The sequence below is a fragment of the Paralichthys olivaceus genome, chromosome 7 (assembly GCF_024713975.1).
Source record: "Paralichthys olivaceus isolate ysfri-2021 chromosome 7, ASM2471397v2, whole genome shotgun sequence".
NCBI lineage: Eukaryota > Metazoa > Chordata > Actinopteri > Pleuronectiformes > Paralichthyidae > Paralichthys > Paralichthys olivaceus.
Genome location: NC_091099.1, coordinates 20,188,120 through 20,212,694, shown reverse-complemented (window position 1 = coordinate 20,212,694; position 24,575 = coordinate 20,188,120). Strand labels below are relative to the sequence as shown.

The 24,575-nt window shown below is 40.9% G+C and overlaps 4 protein-coding genes across 7 annotated transcripts in view; 2 read left to right on the top strand and 2 right to left on the bottom strand.

The window, feature by feature from the left end:
- Nucleotides 1–417: 417 nt before the first annotated feature.
- Nucleotides 418–5,888, bottom strand: LOC109624498 (1-acylglycerol-3-phosphate O-acyltransferase Pnpla3-like). Its single transcript, XM_020079213.2, has 8 exons — nt 5,559–5,888; nt 4,766–4,998; nt 4,053–4,118; nt 3,137–3,346; nt 2,254–2,314; nt 1,902–2,102; nt 1,620–1,761; nt 418–863 (listed from the first exon to the last, which is right to left on the bottom strand). Exons 1-8 carry the CDS (start codon nt 5,743–5,745, stop codon nt 488–490), a joined length of 1,476 nt encoding a protein of 491 aa, XP_019934772.2. The 5' UTR covers nt 5,746–5,888; the 3' UTR covers nt 418–487.
- Nucleotides 5,889–5,938: 50 nt separating this feature from the next.
- On the top strand, nt 5,939–9,578 carry LOC109624500 (uncharacterized). Its single transcript, XM_020079217.2, has 7 exons — nt 5,939–6,220; nt 6,315–6,439; nt 6,516–6,582; nt 7,366–7,522; nt 7,727–7,869; nt 8,598–8,708; nt 9,245–9,578. Exons 1-7 carry the CDS (start codon nt 6,068–6,070, stop codon nt 9,422–9,424), a joined length of 936 nt encoding a protein of 311 aa, XP_019934776.2. The 5' UTR covers nt 5,939–6,067; the 3' UTR covers nt 9,425–9,578.
- A 2-nt stretch (nt 9,579–9,580) lies between these two features.
- On the bottom strand, nt 9,581–18,231 carry LOC109624499 (nucleobindin-2). 2 transcript variants are annotated; one of them, XM_020079214.2, is made up of 13 exons: nt 18,100–18,231; nt 17,297–17,434; nt 16,928–17,035; nt 16,694–16,826; nt 15,578–15,681; nt 13,674–13,859; nt 13,402–13,492; nt 13,163–13,221; nt 12,960–13,052; nt 12,069–12,158; nt 11,782–11,952; nt 11,393–11,447; nt 9,581–10,850 (listed from the first exon to the last, which is right to left on the bottom strand). In XM_020079214.2, exons 2-13 carry the CDS (start codon nt 17,432–17,434, stop codon nt 10,756–10,758), a joined length of 1,323 nt encoding a protein of 440 aa, XP_019934773.2. In that variant the 5' UTR covers nt 18,100–18,231; the 3' UTR covers nt 9,581–10,755. The 2 variants fall into 2 exon arrangements, with proteins under 2 accessions (XP_019934773.2, XP_019934775.1); XM_020079216.2 differs by having other exon boundaries at nt 11,864–11,952.
- Nucleotides 18,232–21,136: 2,905 nt separating this feature from the next.
- pik3c2a (phosphatidylinositol-4-phosphate 3-kinase, catalytic subunit type 2 alpha) overlaps nt 21,137–24,575 on the top strand; it is a 40,019-nt gene continuing 36,580 nt past the window's right edge. Inside the window, exon 1 of one of the 3 annotated variants that reach the window (XM_020079016.2) lies at nt 21,137–21,274. The gene's annotated coding sequence lies outside the window, so the exon portion shown is untranslated. Of the gene's footprint in view, nt 21,275–21,336; nt 21,806–24,575 lie in introns of those variants that run through there. The other 2 variants (XM_020079017.2, XM_069527892.1) reach the window with 2 other exon arrangements.

Sequence of the window (24,575 nt, the reverse complement as noted above, 5' to 3'; positions counted from 1 at the left end):
TGAGTTCTCTTTATCATTCCAACGTAGTCTCAAACTGTTAACAATTGTCTCATTTTACAGTGAGTTATTATCTATTGATCGTGCTACCGGTTGCTCTTTGCAATGTCAGATCATTGATAGGGTGTTTAACAGTTTCACTGATTTCTCAAAGAATATTTCATTGATCATGATGTAATTTGGTGTAGATCCAAATACTAATCTGGATCTAGTGAATTTCAGTGTGGTTTCATGAGGGGACTGTTAAGCCTCGGCCATTCTAGTTGTAAATCTTCCTTTCAATAACAGCAGTTCCTTGTGTCTTAGCTGTTGGAATGCTATAAGCCTGATGGAAGCCATGGCTGTAGTACACAAACAGTTTGGTTTTTTTGTTTACTGTATCTGATGTTCTCATCGATAATGACACAATGGTACCCAGGACATGTTTGCATTTATTTATTCAACAACCTTCTTTTTTCTTTACAGTGAAAATGAAAAAAATCAAACATATTTACTTGAATGCAGAAAAGGACAATGAATCTTCTGTTTTCCTAAAGTTTGAAGTTTGCTCAAATGCAACATTTTGGATCCACCCCACGGCTCTGCCCAGCCCCCAGCGTCCGCCTGGCGACTCTGCTGTGGCATCCCACTGAGGCGTGGGGGGTGGGGTCAGGGGCATGTGGCCCGCCTCACCGTGTGGGTCCCAGGTGAAGGTGAGGCTGAAGGGGGGAGCATCTTCTGGAGTCACTGGAGGCGTGCTTGCATCTTCTGTTCTGTTATTCAGCATGTTCAGGCCTGATGGCAGGCTGGTACATCTGTATATGTTCTCAGCCATGTCACAGAACCAGGTCATGTCCTTGGGCACATCCGGGATCCAATCCACCAGTCTGGAAGGATTCATTTAGGTGTCAGATTCACTCACAAAACTGTAACTGTAAAAACTTGTGAAGTGCAATCTTGCTTAAAAACACACAAAAAACATAACCCCCCTTGGTGGAGGTAATGAATTACAACTTCTCCCTGACAAAAATAGTGGAGCAAATGATGTGTCAATTGATTATACTAGTGCAGTGCCCATTGTAAACCTGCCTGTTTGTCTGGCCTGTGTTAATGCTGGTTGCAGCTCATTTCTGTAACAGTAAAACTGAGCCACAGAACCTTGGAGTTTCACCACCTCTGCTGCACAAAGAGCTGTTATCCTGTTCATTCAAAGATAAGGGAACCTCGTCTTGGTACACAGAACTCTGAACTGGGGAATCAGCTGTTGTTGTGAACACACGGTTGTCGTGATCAACAACGTCACTGTAGTTGATGAGTTCCACTGCTGCTACAGAGCGCTGGTCACCTGTTCATTAAAAAGTGTATTAACAATTCATTTAATATTAATTAAGTGTATTAATATGTATCACGTGTCCAAATCACACTATATTTCACCCTGAACAATAGACATGTCAAGGGTTAACCTGAATTTTTCTCGAGATATAAGAGCCACATATAGACAGATTTAGAATAAGTAGAACAAAAATCCACAGGGTCTGTTTGTCTGGCTTTAGACAACAAACACAGGACTCACGTGACTGCATGCTTTTTAGAAAGTGTCGAGTCGTGGTGAACAGGTTAAAAGTACAATGTGAGGTTCTCACCTGTGGGCTAGAGAGCAGGCCGACTCAACGGGCAGGGTGCGAGGGATGTGCAGGTATGACGTCACTTTCTTCGGCAGGTAGTCGGCCATGTGGGATAACAGACCATCAGCAGAGCGTGATTCCCTACAGGCCTCACACAACACTGATACAAATACAAGCAGGACACGTTTAGCTTTACTGCATTAGATCTACTGAACACAGCAGTTCAGATCATTGTTTTGCTTCTGTAAGGATTTTTTTCCCCAAATAAGGAGGGTCAGACCCTGACTTTCCTCCCCTTACCACTTCTGATGTTAACTGGGAGCTTCTCTATGAGGTGTAGATCCAGCCAGAAGTGCTCCATCTGAGGACTTCTCAGTCCATTCTGCCGCGTGTTCTCACAGGACCCCTCAGCGTCTGCCTGCTCCTTCACCAGCTCACAACAAGCAGGTCTGGGCGAGTCCGTCTCCAGACTTCTCTGTGGACACTCGCTGCTGATGAGATCTGTGACGGAAATTTACATTAAGATAATATTGTGCAATAAAGAGCATTGGATCACTCGCAGTATCGTGCAGTGGTCAACTGTTTTTCCTTTTCTTCCTCACCTTCTGTTTGCTTAAATATTTCACAATTGTCATGACAAAAGTGTCCTTACTGTTGTCTTGCAGGAAGCGGAGAGCATCTATATAGCCATTCTGGCAGATTTGAGACATTGCCTGTAAAACCCAAGAGTGCTTGATGAGGATGCAAGATTGAGGATGACTTAATCTACATGACAGTACAGAACAGTATTTTATAATCAGCTCTAAATTGTAGCTTTTATTGTGAACTTGTGAAATGTTTCACTTTTTCTCTCACAAGCCCCCAAACACCACTTTTTATCCAATACAGCCGTTTTTATGATCGTGCGTATGTTTTAAATCTTTTATCTGTCTCTTGATTCCTTGTGTTCACTCTTCGTTATTATGCAAATATTGGAAAGAGGAGTCAAGATGATGTTTAGATGATCCAAATACATAAATACAACACGTTTACAGTGTCCATGTTTTATCTCCAAAACATGAACATACTGAAGTCTGAATGACTTCACAGCTCATAAAACACTGGAGACCTGCAAATTATCAGATAATGCTTAATAGGGCTTGAACTCAGTTGATCTGGACTATGCATTTCTGGACTACTCAACTTTCATAAGTTTACAGCTGAACCCTGCATCTCTTTTATGCTCAGAGATATTTGAAACATACTGAAACACAAAACAGTTGCATAACACAGTCCAGTAATAATCAATGTTGTTCCACAGTGAGATTAATCAGGCATAGATGTGGCGGAGTGTACAAGCTGATATTTATAATGAGTAAACACACTGAATGACTTGACAAATTGCTGATGGGAGGGGAAATACTTTCAAATGCAATGAGAAACCATAACTCTTTAGAAAGAGTTGACAGTGGTATAAAGTGTGTGGGATCTGCAGGGAATCGGCTTTAAAGTGTCAGATAGTGTAACTGCTGCAACTTTAAGCTCCAGTGTCTCACCTCAGGCTCGGGGGGGAAGAAGGTGCTGGTCACTCTTTGCATGTTCTCCGAGCTGACGTGGATGCTGACGTTGTTGAAGCGCACCTCGTGCAAGTTGAGCGAGCTGGCCAGGGGGCAGATGTCACTCTCGCCGGCGTACGCGGAAATCGTTATAGTGTTTTTCAGGTGACACAGAGGGAGGTTGTCACTGATGGCGCCGTCCACATAATGCTGAGGGAGGAAAAGTGGAAGTTAATCTGTAAGTAAAACGTGAACGATAACTGTAAATGGTGTTTGCATTTTAATCAATGAAAACATGAGCCTTATGGTTTATGAATGTCTCAATGTGCTTCAAGATGAAAAGCTAAATTGTGCAAGAAATACACATGGAATAACATAGAACATGATATATGACACCAGTTTATCAGAACTACTGATGCGCTAACTGAAGTAAATCCATCATGTTTTGTATGTATAAATATATGTAATATACAATATGAAGTCATTTAAGTTCATATATCAGGATAATGCCAAACACAGTAGATTGAATAGCTGTGTTTTCTGATGTGCATTTCCACCCTGACAGCAAAGTAGACTATCAACGTGAGTTTAGTTCAACAATTTACTGAACTTCAGGCAAATTAAAATAATCAAGTCACAGTTACTCTGGAAAATCCAACAGAAGAAAGACTGACCCTGTCTGCCCTGCCATGTTTTTACAACACACAATAAATGCATGTTGCTTACTGCGCCTGTGTCTTGGAGACTTCCTAACTGAGTGATGTTGGACATTATTGACCAAATCATCATGGTAATTAAAGATTTAAACAGTACAACTAACCATCAAGAATTCCACTGTAAAGCTAGTAACTGTTTCAACCCTGGTGACGACTTGACCAGTCTGAGCTTTAGTGTAACAGCTCCCTAGTTTACTCACCAGTCCTCTGTATGTGGGTGGAACAACACCACAGTAGAAAGGGACGAAGCAGCTGCACAAGAGGACCTGGAAAAACACGTCCTGTATCATCATGTGTTCATTGTAAGACAAACTCAGCACAGACAAACAAATAAGGAAATAATGGAACCTCAAAAAATGCAATTTAATGAGGCTATAAAATGTTAAAGCCTTATCTTCAGAGAGGAAGGGACTGGTGACCAAAACAGCAAACTATATTATATTGTATCTTGAGATGAAAAACAGTTGCAGTTGAACTCCTTCAGACCAGCCCTGACAGAACAGCTGTATCCTCCTCCAGTTCTGTTTAAGGAGGGCGTTTCAGTTTTACAGCCCCCACATTTTCCTCCTCCATTTCCTCCAATTTCAAAACTCGTCTTTCTGTTCAGCTTTACCGTCTTTTTTTAAACATAGCTCAATGATTGCATCATCATACAGCCCATTTTACTTTTGGCAGTGTCATATTACCTCCCCCAAGGAGCTTGTGTTGCATTTGCAAGTTAGTTAGCAATGTTAAACAAAAGCTGTGGCGTGTCAGAAGGAAAAAACCATTAAACTCTGGCAGATCCAGTCTTTTTTTTAACTTTCTTTAACATTGTGAGACAGGGCTTTTTAAAAACATGAAATGTCTCTTGACTTCAGGTGAATTCAACCACAACAAAAGTCTCAGCTTGGCTCCCAAACTGTAAACATACCTGAATAAGCTCATCTCTGCTGTCAAACTCTGACACTAGTACATTCTTCCCATCAGGCACTCTGGTCAGGGACACACACAGTCTCCCACAGGCTCGGACATGGGCGTCCTCTGAAAGGCTTCCCTGCAGAGAGTCCTGCACCATCTGCAGCAGGCTGAAGGCTGGGTGCAGGGGCCCCAGTTTGTGCTTCCTGGCTTCTTTAGCCATAAACATCAAATCTGCACAGCATTTCTCTGCACAGAGAATTTAGATACTAGTGATTAGATGACTTTAATATCTCTTAAAAACAAAAGTGATGCTAATCCAACAAAATGACTTTGGGTAATTCTTCATGTTTTTTTTTTACTTAAATCAAATGTATTTGTTTGTTTCTGTGTCACTGTCAAATTCTGTCTGAAGCTCACCTGGCTCTCTTTGTGGGAACTTTCTCTATAAGGTCTTGATCTCACTAAGACATTGTTTATGTTGTGATTTGGTGCGATACAAATACATTTAATTTATTGAATGGTACTCAAGGAGGTCTCAAAATAAGATGCAGCATTTCAACAGTTCAAATGATCAGCAGAGACTGATAAAAAAGAAACAGGGACAGTTAATCCATCTTGGTAGTGACAGAATGGAAATGAAATTATAAAATCAATATCTTTGTGGCATTGACCGAATTATAGAACAAAATGTAGTCATTTGAACTAAATCTTGAAAATTGCTCCTTGACACCTGGCACATTTGTTATTTTCACTGTGGGAGAAATTTGACTGAAGTTTGGTGTGTGGATAAGACACCTCAGACTCACCTAGAGGAGTTCCAATAGCCAGAGCAGCAGCCATCAGAGCCCCCGAGGAAGAGCCATAGATTTTAGATGCGTCCTGTATGAGGCGAGGGAAGCGTCCAAGCAAACAGCTGCTGGCACCAACATAATAAATCCCCATGAAGCCGCAGCCTGCGAAGGAGATGCTCCACTCTCTCTGCAAATCAAACATCCTCCCAGGTGCACCCCGGTTTGTATACTGAAGAAACTAGCTCCTCTAGATGTCAACCTGCTAAAAAGTATAAAATCAAATCATGGGGATCATCACCAGCAGCTGTCACCACCACCCCTCCAACAATCAGTACCCAAAGGTGACAGAGCAGCCGAAAGTGGAGGGATTGATTTCATTGGGGTGCTGCTTTCCTATTGGCTGGAAGAGGTCACATGACGAGAGTGAGTCAATCAACATGCCATAGAACCAACTTTTGGGAGTCGCAAGAATTCTCAGTTGAGTTGCAACCTCTAACAGAGACCTTTACGCGTAGTTTTTAAAAATGGATATTCCAATAGTGGACTTCGGTGCGTACGGGCTGACTGAGAAATGTGCTGACAACGAGCAGCTGCACAGCATGGGCAAAGAGCTGAAAGCTGCTTTTACAGAAGTTGGTTTTGTGTTCCTGAAGAACACCGGGATCACCGACGAGGAAGTGAGAGCAGCGCAGATGATCATTTAGTTTACACGATCGTGCGTAAAAGTTAACATGGAGCGTGCGTCTTTTCTCCTGCTGTGCGTTTGGATAGGTGGACCGTGTTATGCGCGTATCCATGGATTTCTTCCTGCAGCCGGATGAGGTGAAGCGGCCCTTCAGCAGGAAGACCTTCGCCAACAATCCCAACCACGGCTGGGTGTCTCTGGAGACTGAGAGGTGGCATTCACTACATGAACTACTTATCTGCTCCATCATGCAGTTTTTTATTTTAACTCACACAACTGCTTTTCAGGTTAAATCCACGTCGACCTGGAGACATGAAGGAGGCATTCAATACAGCTTCACTCCACCCTGACATAGTAATAATGTTTGCTCTGTCAAAGACCTTTGTTGTGTAACAGACCTACTGCAGCATTTGTTGTCAAAGAAGATTGCCCCTCTAATTATGCACCCACTTTATTCTGTAGGTTATCAGCTGTGGGGTCACAGTACAGGCCATTGTAAAGCTCTGTCCTACTTTTCATTTTTTATCAATCAATTATTATCAGCTGATATTAAAGGTTCAGTGTGTAGAATATAGTGACATCTAGTGGTGAAGTTTCATGTTGCTGCTGGATATCCCTCACCCTCCCCTTCCAAACATGTGGTAGCCTTCAGTTGTTATGAAAACTCAAAAGGTGTTTAGTTCGTCCAGTTTGGATTCTTCTGAAAAACATGGCGGCCTCGGTAGAGAGGACCCACTCCCTTTGTGAATATAAAGTATTAAATATAAAGGGCCCATTCTAGGATAACAACAGACATAATAACACTACAGTGAAAACATCACTAGGATTATTTTATATTCACTTCCTGCCAATAGATTCCTTACACCTAAATCTTACACACTGGACCTTTAAGTATTGGCAAGAAATTGCTATGAAGAAATAATTTCATCAAATATAAATTTGAGGTTATTTAGAAACAGTGGCCCTATAAAATGTGCACAGTTAAGTGAACTGTAATATCTACTATATAGTTTATAATTATGTTAAACCAAAAATGTCAGTGTTATTTAATCAGAGAGAGAGAGGGATATATTAGAATTATCAGCCGCAGAAATCGAAAATTGGTCAGGCACCGATGACGCCCTGCCTCTGCTGTAGAAATGGCCAACATCAGATGCTGTGGCGGACTTCCAGGAGATCCAGACGTCTTTCTTCCAGCGCTGCAAGGAGCTGAGCCTGCGTGTGCTGAGGGTGATGGCCCACAGTCTAGGACTGGACCCAGAGGTGTTCCTGGGTGCACACAGTTTAATAGGAAGTACGTACAGGTCACCAACGTACAGGTTGGTGATAGCTAAGAAGAAAGGAATGTCCACTTTAAACAAATGTAACTGAAGTAACACTCACTAGTAGACGGCTGACAACGTGCTTTAATTCCCAATAGCATAGATGTTGAGCTCAATATAAACTCCTAATAATTAGATGCCAGTTAACCTGATCATTGCTGCTGTTTCTCTTGTAGCTGATGAGAACGGCACAACGCTGCGGTCTCTGTACTACCCAGCAGTGAACAGTGAGAAAGCCAAGGAGGGTCAGCTGCGATGTGGAGAGCATTCTGACTACGGCACCATCACGCTGTTGTTTCAGAGCTCTGAGGGTCTGCAGGTATTCACACTCACATCTCCACCTCTCTGGATGCTATAGACCCCAACTTTTACAAACCAAATCTTTTTCACTTCTTGTGTTGTCACATTAAATCATACAGTTCAACTTACTATTCTACCAGATCTACCAGAGCTGCCTCCAGAGAGGACTGCAAGATACCGTATAGAAAATGTCCCTTTGAACAGTCAGACTTTTCTTATTGAGCAGCACATACCTGGAAAACCCTGCACAAAGAACCAAGGAACACCACTACGACAAATTCTTCCAATTTGACAAAACAGTGGTTATTAGAAATCTACTCATCATCTTGAGTAGTGGTTGTTCTGATATTTAGTTTGTGTACTTTTTGTCTTTTTCTCTGTCTAAACTCATAGATCTTAATTTTGCTTGATAATTCTTCATGATATTGCTTTGACTTGTCATGTATCGCCTTTGTTTGTGTCTGTGCATGTGCGTCTGTGTTTTTGATGATTTTTACCATAAACCTGCCAGAGACTGCAGGTGAAAACTACCCTGCATGGCTAAATCTGGCATATTCACAAGTGTGACTCAAGTACACATGTTAATTAATATGCATTGTCCCTTTTAAAATAAATACACATAACTTGACATTTATCTTAAAAAAAAAAAAATCTTATTTTTAAAACGAAAATTTGGCCTAGTTTCTTTCTTTCCTTTTTATTGTTGTTGGGAGAAATCTCACACATGTACTGCACTGTAATCCTCAGGTCCGTAAACGTTCAGGTGAATTCATCTGTGTTCCCTGCGTCCCTGGGGCTGTCCTCTTAAACATCGCTGACCTGATGCAGCGCTGGACCAGCGACCAGTTCATCTCTGTGGTGAGTTACTAGACATTTCTTTTTCAACCTTTTCTTTTTGTCATGGAAAAGCAAAAGTCAATGCATGAATAGCACCACTAGACACTATTTATTAGGATAGTTCACTGGAAAATGAAAATTCACTTATTATCTGGGGTGGGTGTTTGAGTTCACAAAACACTTTTGGAGTTTCGGGGGTAAACTGTGTTGCAGCCAGATCTAACATTATCTTTATAATCTCAAATCTCTATCATCAAATCTATGTACGTTCATCTGTATTTTATTATATATGGATGGTCATCTGTGTTTTGAAGTAAACAGTGAAGTAATATTATAATATTTTGTATAGTTTGTATGTTAATTCTAATTATGAAAGACTACTATAAGAAATGTTGTCATACTTTTTACTTGAATATTTTTGATGCTGTTATTAAAAAGAAATAACAGAACAACTTGACAACTGCAGTTTGGTGTGTGTATACAATGTTTGTGTGTATATGTAATATAATGTATGACAGAATGCAAGCTTCATATATCGTTTGTTCCTTGCTGCACAGCTCCACAAAGTTTTACTTCCCCCTGCTGGAGACTCAAGCACACGTCAGTCCCTGGCTTTCTTCGTCCAGCCTGACGATGAGGCTGTGATCTCCTGCTGCGACGGTTCCAACAAGTATCCTCCAGTTAAATCAGGTGAATACCTCAGCGAGCGTTTTAATAACTCGTATGGACGAAGCTAAACCTCTCTCCATGAATTCTGTGTTTTTAAATCATGTTGTAGAAGTAACATTTAATAATGCTGAGTATTTCACTTTGGATCCCATGTTTCTACGTTTCTGATTGTGTGTCTGTGTGTGTCTCAATGTGTACATTAAAGAGACACAACCCTCCAAACAGCAGGCTCATTCACTTTATTGTCCACATTCAAAACCTCAAATAAATAAATAAAACGTGAGGTAAACTGGGCTCCAAAGATGTTGTGTGGCAGATAACCTCGACTGCTTATTAAAAGGAAGACAGAAATATACCTGTATCTCAAAAACATCTGTCTTTGTGTCCTGATTGTACCTTTTATCTGTTGCATCACCTTTAAAATGTGACTGTTTTGAAATATGTTTTGGACCATGTGACTCTTGGATTCAACTTTAAACGTTTCATTGACAGTGATGTAGAGAAGACATAAATGATTACGTTTTGAAAAATGACACAGATGCACATGCACTCACAAAAGCTCACTGTAAACAACCAATTCAGAACTCACATACTCACTCTAAAACCAGCACAATTACAGTAATTTAAATATATAATATATGTAACTTCATCTGTAAAATAAATATGTACTTCAGTCATCTGGTCCGAGGGAGAAATCATATAGAAAATACAATTGAAGTAGTTTTTTAGCTTTCTAAACATGGAAGAGTTTCATTGTGAGCTCGACCATTAAAAAAAAAAGTCCTTAAAAGAAAAGTATGATCATCTGTGCGTTATTGTTGCAGTCCTATGAACACATTTCACAGTTTGAAATGAAACCTCATTGCCAGTGTAATAATTAACAAAAAAAAATTAAAACTCTCCATGTCATTCACTTTCCAGTAGTTCTACATGAACGCTGTGGTTATTTCTGAAACTAAACTCTCTTCACCTGGAAAAAATGTATGTTTTTGTCTAAGAGACAGTATCAGTGACAATAAACTACAGTGCAAACTAAACAAAACATTCACTTATCAGGCCAACAGCCCTTCTCCCTGACACTTCTCATGGAGAACAGAGTCCTAGTTGTGACAAAACATCAATAAGACAAAAACAAAAGAGTTGATTGTGAACAAAGACACATAGACAGGCTCCACATTTCAAGAAGAATCCACCAACAAGAGGAATAATGACATAATTGACGCTGAATTTTAGTCCCGAAATCAGACTTGCTCTTAATGTGTAGGCATGTTGTTGCCAGTGGTGTTTTTAAAATCCTAAATATAAAACAGAAAATTGAAATGATTTCAGGGTAAACACATACACGCGCGCACACACACGGTCAGTGGCATTCCTGCAGCTTGCAGAGTGGTGAGACCTGCTAAGAGTGTCCTGACACTGGTACATCTTGCTGCTGGTGAACAGGGGGCAGTGGCTGATTGTTTCCTGGTACAACTGGTGCTGCCTCACCTTCACCTGCAGGAAGAGTCAAAGTGGCCCAACTTGAATACATTTACAAAACAAGAATGGCACGCAGAGAGCACATAACTGCACCGAGGCCTAACGTTCCCCTTAGGAAAATTCATTTACAGTCACTAGATCCGGATCTTTATTTGGATCTGCACTAAATTGCACAAACTCATAAATATCAGTCCTCTAAACGTGCCAGATTTCTTTCATCATGATCCATGAATTATTCACAGGAAAATCAATGACGATGTTGAAAAATGCCTTATCTCTCGCAATGTGAAAGAAAGTGGAAAATCCTGCTAACTAACATATAACTAACGTAACCCCCTTGGCGGAGGTGATCATGAGTCTGGTGGGCTTTGTTTTAGATGACATGTTTACTGAGTATTGTTAGTTACAGCATCTTTAGGCCTTCACTCATAGGGACTAAAAGTCAGAGAGTCAAGGCCTCTGCTGCTTTGAGTTCATACTTGAGTCTCTTATGAGTCCCTCAGTTTATTACTTTACAAGTCAAAAGGTCTTTAGACTCACAGAAATGTTATACTTACGTTTGACCTCAGTGTTTGTGCGCTGGGCTTTTATTCTATCCATTTCTTCTACGGCCTGAGGAGAAAAGGAAGGCGAGGAAATGTGAGAGAATCACAAAATAAGTGGGAACCTCTGCTCTATGTATATAAGCTACTGTATGTAAATATCAAAATATATATTTAATAGTTTGTATGTTGTGCCTGCACTACAGTGCATAGTAAACAGAATACAATATTGTGTGGGTGCATCTCATCTGTACTGTCACCGAGGAAGTGAATATGTCATATGTAAACAAATCCTGCATATCATGAATTAGACCTGTGTGTTAGTGTGGTTATTGCACAGGCGGCTGCAGACTACTCAAATCCTGATTGCATTTCATCAATATCATGTTTTTATTTTAGTCTACCTGCTGCAGCCCCACTTTCTGAGCATTAAGTTCTTCCTGTTTCCTTTCGAGATCCTCCCTCTGTTTCTGCAGCACAACCGACCTCTTATTGATGTCATTCTTCTCGTTGGTCAGTTGTTGCTCATACTCCCTCAGCTCCTCCTCTGTGTATAAGGGGTTCTGGTCTAAAGTCTGTGCAGGCAGGGAATGATCAGATTTAATGAATAGACTGAAAGAATAAGATGAAATTCAGATAAAGAAAATTAAAAAAAACTATCTCTCCTGTATAAACTCCCACTTCTTCTTACCTCCCACTCCTCTTTTTCGTGGAAATCGTCCTTCTTAGTGGCCACCATGAACTCGCTCAATGACACAAGTCTGTCATTATCGGTGTCCACCTGAACATCAACACAGATATCATCAGTGTCAACACATGTTTCAACTATTTTCCACTGCTGTTACTGTTAAGCATAACCCACTTCCCCCATTTTACACCAGTGTGCTAGTGTATGTGCGCTTCTGTCAGTCGTCTGATCCTACACAGACACACGCCGATTGTGATCTGGGATTGGTTGGATGGAACATGTGTTTTTTCCAGTTGGGTTTTGTTTAAATGACAAATTCATTGGGGGTGCTATAACTTTTCTATTTTTGTCATTAAACATGATCAATCTGACAACAGCACAGCACTTTAAATCAAACATTGAGGGGCAAGCACTTGACTGTGCTGTATGTTTTGATGTTGAAATATTTTAAATAGAAATTCCTATGAAGAACGTCAAACTGACTGCACTCGAGCAATATCAATTGTGGGCATTAACAGGCCTGATCATCACTGTATTCATCCATCCATCCATTATCTACACCACTTGTCCTTTGAGTAGAGGGAGCTGGAGCCAATCCCACCTGACACTGGTCGAGAGGTGGCAGGGTATCACAAGGCCGACATACTGAGACAAACAATCAATCTTATCCAATCTGCATGTCTCTGGACTGCGAGAGGAAGCCGGAGTACATGGTAAAAAGCGACACCATAATGTAGACAACATGCAAATTCCACACAGAAAGACCCCGGCTATGCTGGAATTTGAATCTGTGTGAGGTGTTAATCAATACATCACCATGCCACCCTACTGAATTCAAAATACAAAAAAATATATATAACCCCACACATCTGCTGTGTCACTGAGGTTGCTCACTTCGTTCATAACGTGCTCTCTCATACGTAGTCTCTCCTCCTCCATCTGAACCATGTCGTCTTCTTCATTTTCAGAGTTGTACACCTTTTCAAGCTTGAACACACAAACACAGAGAAATCTCATGTAAAAGGCTTCATCGTTTAAATATTACCTTGTCCTAAAACATGCAGAACCAGTATGTACTATTGTACTGCTGTAAATACCTCTTTAGTAAAGAGAGCTTCAAGTTCAGTCTCGTCTAAGAAACCATCTCCATTACTGTCTGCAGCACAAAACAAACAGAACAAGTCATTTCATTCATACATGGTTTCATTAACACGTTTGTTGGATTATATTAATGTTATTAATCCAATGGCTTTATGGTACTGATATGTGTCACATAGACCACTATTTGTGATATTCTGCAACAGATGTTCTTGGCAAATAAGGCCCCTGTGGTTACCATGGAGTTTGAAAAAGGTCTTGGGTTCAAAGTCTTGTGGGTCCAAACCGTCGCCCTCCTGCCACACCTCCTTCAGCTGGTCTTCACTGCCCTGCACACACACACACACACACACACACACACACACACACACACACACACACACACACACACACACACACAGGTTGTCTAAATACCGCTGTTCAGTTGTCCACATTATTCGTCCATCTAATAAACATAGTTGCAGCCTCTGGTGCATTTTCTAATGAATGTAACTCCAGTGCGAGACTTACTGGATGATTCACTTTGGGATGGTCAGCGTGTTTCCTCCTCATCTCCTCATAATGCTGCTCTTCCTTCTTGCGGTCCTCCTCAGTCAAGCTGTTCAGACGTTCCCTCTTCTCATGCTCCTTCATCATCTCATATCTCTTGAACTCGTCATGACGGCCCTTGTCAAAGTTCTCCAGGTCTTTGGTCGCCTACAAATGAAAACAAAAAAGGGGAGAATTCATACCTTGATGGAACTTTCTTTCTTTCCTCCTGGAAAACCACCACAGGAGGTGCGATCAGAGCAGCTCTATGAACGATGAAGCCGACTGCTTGGCAGAATGAATTTTTATTTCATAGCTCAGCCAGGGCCTCGGGCAGAATGCTGGATCAATTTACGACATGCTCTTCTTTTTCATCGCTGATGTGCATAATGTGTCTAATGGCTGCTGATCAGGCACTTATACATCTTTCGCAGTTACTCCTGTAAAACTGGGAGAAAGGACCACAGAGTTTAGCTAATATTCGAACAAATAATTTGTTGGCACAGTGGTGGATTGGTTTGTTGGCATGGAGTCTAAAACCAGGTGGTGTCATAGGGCGTATGGCAAATTACAAATGCAGCCTGAGTTTTGACCCATTCGCAAACACATTCATTCAATGCAGCTATGTGCAGCACTTTCTGTAGCCATCAAGGGCAATTTGGGGTTTAGTAACTGGCCCAAAGGGCCACTTCAGCACCCGGAACAAAGGAGCCTGTGATTGAACTCACTGTCTGGTTTTGGCTGGCCTGCTCTACCTCCTGAGCCACAGCCACCTGTCTTAAATAGTTCAAATACAGTTGTGTGTTTCTCATAGGGAATTAAAGGTAATTGTTAAATCTACAACCCTGCAGGTACTCCCACAGACGAAATACTATATTTTCCAAGGTGATTCATGATCATATTGTGAGGGCTGACAGCTCGGAGTTTGGTAGAGGGTGACTGCTGTGTTTATGCAGGTAAGGGAGACTGGGAGAAAGAGATGGGTTTTATTTTTCAGCTTGAACTCTAATGAGGTTACTTGTATATTCAATTGTGTGGTTGTGTCCCGGCCCAGATCTCTGTGGCTCCATGCTTGAGAGGAGACCATTCAGGATTCGCCTCTCCCATGTTTGAGCCCCAGGACAGTCGGCCATCCATTGTCGCTGTAAAGTAGGGCCCTATAGTGAGCAAGGTAATGTTTAACAGCAACGTAAAGGGGGATCCCCTCTAATGTATTTGGTTGCAATTTGATGATTGACCTTGTCTCCCCCTCTTTGCAGATCAAGTGCCAGACTGCTTTGCCTACACCAGTGTTGTCTGGCCACTGGTTTCTGCTTTTGTTTTATACTGTTGGTTCATCGTCTCATGCATCACACTCCTGATGGACTGTTCGACCTTTAATAATTGTTTATTTTTATATTTTATTGTGACCCTGAACCCACTGAGTCTCATTCTTTTCCTAGATTTAGTCAGCTGGACGACCTGCGGGGAGCAGTTGTGATATGCACACCACTGTGCATGCAGTGTGGTAGGCCTGAAGGGGGGTGGTCACTGGAACAGTGTTGTTGTTTGTCCTTGCAGTGTAAGTTGCAGTGCTAGTGATCACCAAGTGCTCACGTGGTGGTGTCTATTAGAGTTTGTAATAGAATCTCCCTGTGGTAAGTACATAATTGTCCTCACTATTTATGTTATGGTGTGGTTCTCTGGGGTCTCAGGAATTCAGTTTTTTCTCTAATTCTCTATAGGCTCATGAATGCTAATTTATCAAACAAAAGGGTGCTCTTTACTGAGATTACTGTGATTATAGGGGGGGGGGGGCGTCTTTTAACACTGTTCACTACATCTATAGTGAACAGTGTTAAAAGACGCACCCCCCCCCCCAGGTGTTGTTTCATTTCAAAATGTACCGATTTGATGAGGCGGTCCAGGTCGTCCACCTCAAACGTGTCAGGGTTCATGTGGTTGAGGTGCTCAAACTGTTTGAGCAGGGCCTGATGGTTCACTGTACGACCTGCAAGAGAGAGGAGAGAGAAAAATGAATGTATTATTATATTCTTATTTATTGACCTTTAAAGTCAGTGTAGGTGTGTAGGGAGGTAAGCAGATGGACTTTATTTATCCTGAAGTGGGAAATTTCTGTGTTACAGCAGCGTGGTATTTGTGCATACTGCTAGGTAACAGGTGACACGATAAACATTAAAATATATAATAATAATAATAATAATAATATAAAACATTTGTGTCATTCAATGAACTGATTTACTCATTCCCATCTGTTGTCCTAAGACATTATGTGCTTCAGCAGTTCTTCTGTGCACTGGTGCGCACACACGCATACACACACACACACACACACACACACACACACACACACACAGAGGCAACCACTGGCTTTGTTTATTCAAGCTTCATATTAGATTAACTCTGGTAAAAAGCTCAGTCTAGTTAAGTTAGTTCAAATGTGTTTTTGAGCATGATCGAATTGATATACCACCATCTGTTAAATGTTTCCACACATCCTGTCCAAGTTGCGACTGTCTCGTATTGATGTCTGAGACCATTGTGGGTCTTTTTTAAAGTGTCGACTTTTGTTCTTTAAATACACTTGCATCAATATTTGACGTGTCATTCAGCAGTTCTCTGTGGAGAAACTAGAAGTCACTGTGAGTTGAGGTAGGTGGAGTATTACATCATGTTCCTGTGTGTCAAAAGCCTGATCCTACATCTGACAGCGACGCAGCCACACACTGTGTTAGAAAACTTGTCAAGAAGCATAAGTAAGCTAGTGTTACATTACACCAGTATTAGCCTCTTTTCCTTGGTTACCGTCACACTTTACGATGTTTAACATATGATTGCTTTTTTATTTTCAATTTATTCTCTGTTTTAATATACATTTTAATATCATTTTATTGTAATTTAAAGCATGTTCACTTCTTTGGCTTATGGTGATTGTTTTAATCATGCTATGTAAATAAACTTTAACTTGACTTGATGTTCGCAGTATAAGCAGGATCACTTACCATTGTCCCCCTGGATGTCATGTTTGGCTTTGATAAGCATCCGCAGCCTGTTCATCTCCTCCCTCTTCAGCTCGTCCAGCTTGGTCCGAAAATTGTGGTGGACAAAGTACAGCTCTCTGGAAAGTTTGCCTTCCTGCAGGCACAAAATCAACAAGCCACAGCTCAGTACAAACATGCTCATCATACTACAGGAACACAAATAAACAACAGGATGCTTTGTGTGCAGACGTTCACCTTGATGTCATCCATGTTGGCGTTTTTAAGCTTCTCTTTAAAGTGGGGGTCTTTCTCCAGGTACTCAATGACTTCTCTGAGGTAGCGGTCATAGTGCAGTCCAGTCTCCTGAGGCATAAACCAAAGAGCACACAATGTTTGTTGTCAGAGGACTAAAATGTACATTTAACTTGCTAATACCTAACTTGACCGGAGGCATTATTGATATATTATTAATTATTGATATATATTGACATTATTGATCTTTTGGGGAGGTCAAATCATTCCTGATATTGCTGTTGTTTGTTTAGAGCAAACAAAAAAGGATGCTGTCATTTGCTCTGATTTAAAAGAGATGTCCCTTTATGTGACACTGTATATATGACTCACAGCACTCTGGGGTGGCTCCAGTTGCTCAGCATCATGCTTTTCTTTGGTCTTGTCCACACTGATAGGCACTGACTGGATACACAGCCACAAACTCAGCAGAACCAGCACACAGCGGGCAAATGCTTTACTGCTCACCATCTGCTTACATACATGTCATAAGAAACAGAACAATGAAATATGAATTATTTTAGTATGATGTTACATTCATTACACTTAAATTGCCTAATAAGGTAGAAGAAATAAGGCTCATGTGGCTAGTGTCTCATCCATATGTGTGTCTTTTGAAAAGGCAACACCCTTCATTTCTCAAGTATTGCAAAAGGTGCACAAGCCACAACTTCACTCAGGCACCATGTGAGATGAGTTTATGCAATTTAGGCTCTATCTGAAAAGCATCTTCTATCATTTTCTATTTAACTATTTTTCTATTTGTACTGTGACTTGTATTTGTATTCTATTCTATTCTATTATTCTATTGTACTGCTACTGTGATCTTGGAGCAAGCTGGCACAAGAATTTCTTCAGAGGTTAAAACCTTTTATCTTGTGTTATCTTGTCTCTCTGTGCAGCACACGTGTTAGGTGGAGGACCAAGCTTACTTTAAAACTATTCCTCTGTCTGAGACCTGTACACTCACCAGCACAGACACAGGCTGGTGATGTCAATAACAAGTTGCTCGTGGTTTCTAATTCCTAATCCCAAAGAGGTAGAAAAGCTCCAAAATAATCCTTTTCATTTCTGCTAAATGTCAACAATAAACAGAGTCCATGTAGAGTAAGAGTTAGAAGTAAAGCGACACGTACTTTGAGCTTCTGGGCTGAATCTTCACCGGGTGCAGTTTGTTGACAGCTGTCATGAAGCAGCTCTTATAATACATCCATGTCCACCACCTATACAAGTCTGCTGGAGCCACAACCTACAGGCGGGGGGGGTGTTCACCATGGCAACGGCCCGCCTCCGCAGCCTCTCATTGGGGAGAAGAAGGTGCACGTGCTTGGTACGACAGTCGCGTTGAGAGCTGATTGGCCGCAGCGCACGTCAGTCACAGCGCGTCAGAGCGTAATCTGCTCGTCCCCATTTTAAGGTGCGTTGAGCCAAACCGTACGTGGCGCTCAGTGTGCCTCCCGCGAGGGCGGAGTTAGAGCCTGGGGGCAACACCACTGGGTCACACACGTTTACTGAGAGGTTGTACGCGAAGCACGTGGCTACGAAAGATTAATCATTAAGCCTGTTAGTAGAATTAATGTTGTTCCCTGGAAAATGGAGGCTGCACCTTTTTAAGTAGTTGTTACAAATAGGACAAAACCTGACCAAAATAAATACAATCCTGAGCAATCAAATACAGAATCTTATTAATCATTTCTGTGCATTCATTCTAATTTGTGGCATCATTATAGCGCTTCCATTCACAATGTATACAAGACTCAGTTATCAGTTTTTAAGATACACCTGACAAAAACTAAGGACATCTAATACAAAATCCTATTTATCCTATTATTAACTTCAGGTTGAACATTTTTTAGGTGTCGATTCATGATTTTGGAGGAATTTGTGTGATGCTAACAGAACCTCAAATGCAACCAATGCCCTGCATTTAAACTGTACAGTGTATTATTATAAATAGAATATATGTTGCTGTGTGTTATATGTTTTGACACTGAAATGTGTACTTATGTGCCTCATTAAACAAAATGGCCCCTCACAGATATAGACTGTTCCTTGTAATTCACACTGATGCATTCACTTTTTACACAACATTTAAACTTTTAACTAGTAACTTAACAAGCAGCTAATACTTCCCTTTGAAATACTTACTAATTCTAACAGATGACATCACATCATCCCCATTGGCTCCCTGTCCATTTAGAATTGATTTTTAAGATTTTACTGGTGACCTTTAAAGCATGCCGGTCCCTGGCCCCAAGCTACATCACAGGATTGTTGACCCCTTATGTGCCTGTTCGAAGCCTTAGATCCTCAGGTATAAGTCGAGGCTGCAAACTAAAGGTGACCAGGCTTTTGCCATCAGAGCCCCTCGGCTTTGGAATGACCTACCTGAGGAGATAAATAAAACTTTATTTTACTACAGTACTTAAGTAAATGTATTTACCAGCAAATACACTGCAGCCACTCGGGAGGCCAAAGATATGTACATAATAGTAAAATGCATTTGAAATTTGTATGAAAGGTGCTGTAATTATGTTTACACACCTTCCATACATAATTGTGTTTATACAAAGGAAATAACTATTATCTTAAGAGTTAAAGTTTTCAATCTTTAACTCTTAAGATAATAGAGTGTGTGTGAGGTGTGTCCATTAAGTCGATCAGTGCCTTTATTTAAATCCTCATTTGGACAGATGTCTTTTTTTCTGTTTGTGGAATCAGTATGTGGATATCTTAACCCACAGAATTCAGTCGTGAACTGGGATCATTTTAGGCTCAAATAAACTCACTTTATCAAGAGGAATCAACCATATATACTCTACTAATTACTTATGGTAGTCTGTCATGATATCATTGTATCATTGTTGGTACATAAAAGATCAATGTTTTGTGCATTGATTGTGTTTTATGTTGTATGTAATTATTTTTTTGTGGAGTGTTGTATATTTTGAAAGACAGTCTTGAAAATGGCATACAATAAATTTCATACTAGTAGGTAGCAAAAGTAACACATACTTTTGTACTATGCTTGTTTGTGTATATATTTTGTATCATTAATCTGAATCTGTAACATAATCAAAGGGATCAATTAAATGTTAATATAATTGAAATGTTGTGGAGTAGAAGAGTAAAGCGGCAGAAACACTCAGGTAAATGTGCAAGCACTGCAAAAATGCACTTTTAGTTACTTTCCACCATTGAGGGTCTCCTTTGCAGCATAACAACGACTTTTTACTTTTATGACAAATAAAGAGACCAAACGTATTCAAGTAAAAGTAAAAGCACCACATTAACTTTTCTACTTGATTCTTCATCATTGACTGTGCCCACTGCATATTCTGTTTATTACAAACAGAGTACAGGCTCTGTGATATTTCTAAAAACTGCTAGAGATGATGCTACTCAAAACCCTTTTATTGTGAATTTGGCTGAGTCTCAGCCTCTTCAAATTCTATCATAGGTGTTTCTTCACCAGTGAGTGCTGGAGGCTGAGTCTAATGTTACCTGTCCACTCTGATGGGATCAGTGGACCAACTCCATTGTGATTATTGATTATGTTTAAAGGTGAACATGGAAAGCAATGTACTGTAAAAATGTATTAAAATAGAAAAATACAGATAGCTGCTGATATATGTGGTGGAGAAAAAAGTGAAAAGTACCTGCAAATAAATCTACTGAAGTACAGGTACATGAAAGATAAACTTAAAGGTACAGTGTGTAGAATTTAGTGATATCTAGTGTTGAAGTTGCATGTTGCAGCTGAATACCCCTCACCTCATCCTCTCCTTCCAAACAAGAAAAAGAAACTGTGGTAGCTTCAGTTGTCATAAAAACTCAAAAGGTGTTTAGTTTGTCCAGTCTGGACTAATGCAAAAAAATTAAATTTCTGCCAGTACTTCTAAATCTCTAAATCTTACACACTGGACCTTTAAGTACAGTAACTAAGTAAATGCACATTGCTGCACCCCACCACTGGACAGGATCAATTCTGCTGCATGTAAGTAGTAAGTATTTTGACTTCAGTGACAGATGTGAGTACTTCCTCCTGCACTCAGCATGAACGTCCCCTGCAGGATTTTTCACCCTCATACTCGGATCCCTACACTTGCTGCTGCGGCCCGTACGATGGCGCTGTTCTCCCGCGCAACCCTCCGTGGAGCGCCCCACTGTGGCAGAAGCGCGATCCATCCGCGTCCAACCAAACCTCCGTCCAACCACCTCGACAGGAACTGACGTCGCCTCTGTGCAAGTGGATGGAAAAAAAAAATGCAGCTGCAGGAAAAATGGCTCCAGTCGCCTCACCGCTGAGAGGTAAGCAGATAAAGCTCCAGAGCAGTGGACACGAGTCTGGAAAAGTTTCACCCCGCGGTCGTGTGGAAGCGGCGGCTCCGTCGTGCTCAGCCGTCCCCTGACGCACGGAGCCTGCACCTCTTCCTTGTTGTGAGCGGTCGGCAGCAGCGGAGCAGAGTCCTGGTTACTTTTAAATTATTCAATCACTGTCTCTCTCCCAGTCCGGAGCACTTCTCTGAGTAGTTCCCGTTTAGCTAAACCCAGTCGGCTTTGTGATTGTGCGAGCGACGCGCTTCTCCACTTTGTCTGCAGTTTTGGGAGCTTTAGCGGCTAAACTTAGCATCCAACAAAGTTAAAGTTGCCACCAAACGCTACTCAAAGTGTCCAGAAGTGACATTTGATCCGAGGGACCGGGTTGTTCGGCTGCACAACTTTAATCTAACGTGTTGAAGTGTCGGTAAGTCGAATTAACAAGCAGCTAGCTCTTGTTTTAAAGAGTCGCGAGGAAAGCGATTGTTCGTCCGCAGGACTCGACGCATCTCTTGGTGTCAGGTGAGCATCAGCCGACAGGTTGGTCATCTACCAAGGTTGTGTGCCGATACGATTTAAAACCAGATGTTGGTTGTGTTTTGATCAAAACATCTGCTCGGTGTAATCGTGCTGTACTGTGACTCTTAGTTTCTGTTACCAAGACAAACTATCACATTTCCGTGTGTTGAATACTTGATACTAGCACAACACCCCAGTGCTATCAGCCCCTGTGAGCACGTGAAACACTGTTTTTCTCTAACACTGCAAGTGGATCTGAGCTTTTTATCAAATTTAAAATGCAAGAATGAACTTTATATCGTCTGAATAAGTGATCTGAGTTCTCTGTAGATGAACTGCTCGACATAGAGAGGCACCAAATTACCAAATGTGTGTTTGTGTCCAATTCTAGTTCTTGCAGTTAAAAGGATAGGATACTCTTGTTGTTGTTTTCTCAGTGGTGGATCTAGGATTTAACTAAATCAGGGGCCATTAAAGGGCCACAATTTGCACAGAGGCGCAAATTATATGTCCAGAATTCATGCACAATTCCTGATTCAGTAAGGTGCACATCTAACTCATAACTGGTTTGCTTTGAGCAAAGCCACAATAAAATATCAACTATATTCAATGATGATTCCTTGTTCATACACATTGTGAACTTCTAAATTGTCATATTTTATGTTTTATTATTAAGAGACTAGATTATTTAAAACAACTATAGAGATTTCTGGTCGGGCCAGTGCTCTCCTGGAGCCACCCCTGGCTCCGCCCCTGTGTGTTATTGTTATTTTGCATGAATTTTATCAAAGCAGATACAGCATTCAGTCAGCGGAAACTACAGTTATGTGACTTAATATGGAATACTGTTCCAACAGGTAACAAGGGGCAAAGTTCTGCACAAGTGCTGCCAAAAATAAACTCAAGTTTTACTGTCTTGTTTCCCTACAGACGCAGAGCATACCTTACAAAACTGTTAACTTGATCTGGTGACTTATTTTAGTTACTTATCTTCGTTTTAAAGATGTTGGCCTGTACTTTGATCAGCTGCACAGTGTATTGCCAATATCTGAAGTTTTGCACAGCTATTTGTAGCCAAACTAATTTAGGAGATCACAAATCATAAATCACCTTTTTTCAAATAATGTTGAATTGAGTTTTCTGTGCTCTATTAATGTGCAACTTTATTCTTAATTTTATTCTAAACTTTCAAAAGTTATTATTCTAAAATGTCTATAAATTTCAATATTTGAGTGATTAGAATTTCTCCATACTTGAATTGCCTTAAGCTTTTTCCCTAGTATTGTATATTGCTCTGTAACGTTACCTTGAATAAAAAACACAATGCAACGTCAGAGTGTAGAAAACTGTGTTGTCACAACATAAAAGTTGCCTAAAAGACGAACGTAAGGAATTTTAAAACCTTGAGTTGCTTTAATGGTGATTCAGATATGTGCTTAGAAAAAATGATGGTGGTTTTGTCAAACCATCAAGGAAATGATGTGGGAAAATTCCAGACTCATTTGATATCATGACCTCTATATACTTAAATCTTTTAACTCAAGCAAGCATTTTCACAGGAGGTTTATGGTTAGAATAGCTGTCGTCTTCTCAGTAGAGTATGGATTTCATGCTCAAGTGTCCTGCATGACATGGGCTCTGCCGGCCTTTGCCAGGGTGCAGTAGAACAGATTTTGCAGTGTTTGTATTGGCTGCAGTTCCCTCTCCTTCATGTGGGGGTTTCATCTGTTGTATGTCTCCTGCTGCCATATATAGACCTCGACAATATGGCTATCTTGAGTCAGGGTTGTTATAGGAATTGTTTTGGTTATCTAACAAAGCTTGGGTCCTGTTGAACCTATAGTTAAAAAAGAGCGGGTTGACCCGCTGTACTTAACTCAGCCTTGTCTGAAGTGGGAGGATATCAGATCAACTGCAAGTTGTAGAACAGTTAAGAAAAACATGACTGATGTTCATGAAGTTTAATTCCACCCTCTTGTTTCTCAGATTGACCCAGTGTTTACACACAAAATCTGGAAGCATCGTCTGCACAGTGTCTGTGTGTGCTCAGATTGTTAACTTGAACACTAAGCAGTTAGGGGCTCTGATCTTTTGATTTTGATCGCTTTACAGTGACATTGTTGAATGCGTTCTTACTATGTACAAAATAAATAAGATACAGAGGAACTACTTTGGTCAGAGCATGTGACATTTCTGCAGACAATGAAGCCATCACTGACACGAGTTCCCAAGCACCGATCTTTCTTCCCTCCTCCTTTTTATGCTTTTAGTTACCCCATGCTGGTTTCCCGGTAGAGTTTGGAACTGAGCTCTCCTTGTCAAAGGCTCAATGAATGCAGCCACATTGTCGCTGCCTGCTGTTGTTAGCACAGCTGATAAGACAATCTTGGGCCATGGTGCTAACATAATGCTAACAGAGTGAGTGAAAGCCAGAGGAAGAGAGAGAGAGACCCATTGGGCTGCTTAGCATGCCAAATTCCTCAGCTGCACAATAGTGCGAGGATAGCCTGAGCCCCAGCAGAGCCAGCCTTCACCACAATGGGAGGGGAAGCTCAGGAGAGGCCGGTGACGCCTGGAGAGAGAAGGAACTCACTCAACCCTGTGGCTGTGATCATTCGATGAATGGTTGCTTTGAGAAGGCGCCTTGTCATTTTAGGACCACAAAACAATCTTTGCACCAATGTTTCTCTCATGTTTTGATGAGCAAATATTTCAAACGTTTGATGAAAACATTTTTTTCACTAAGTTTGAGACTTCACTGTAGGATTTATGA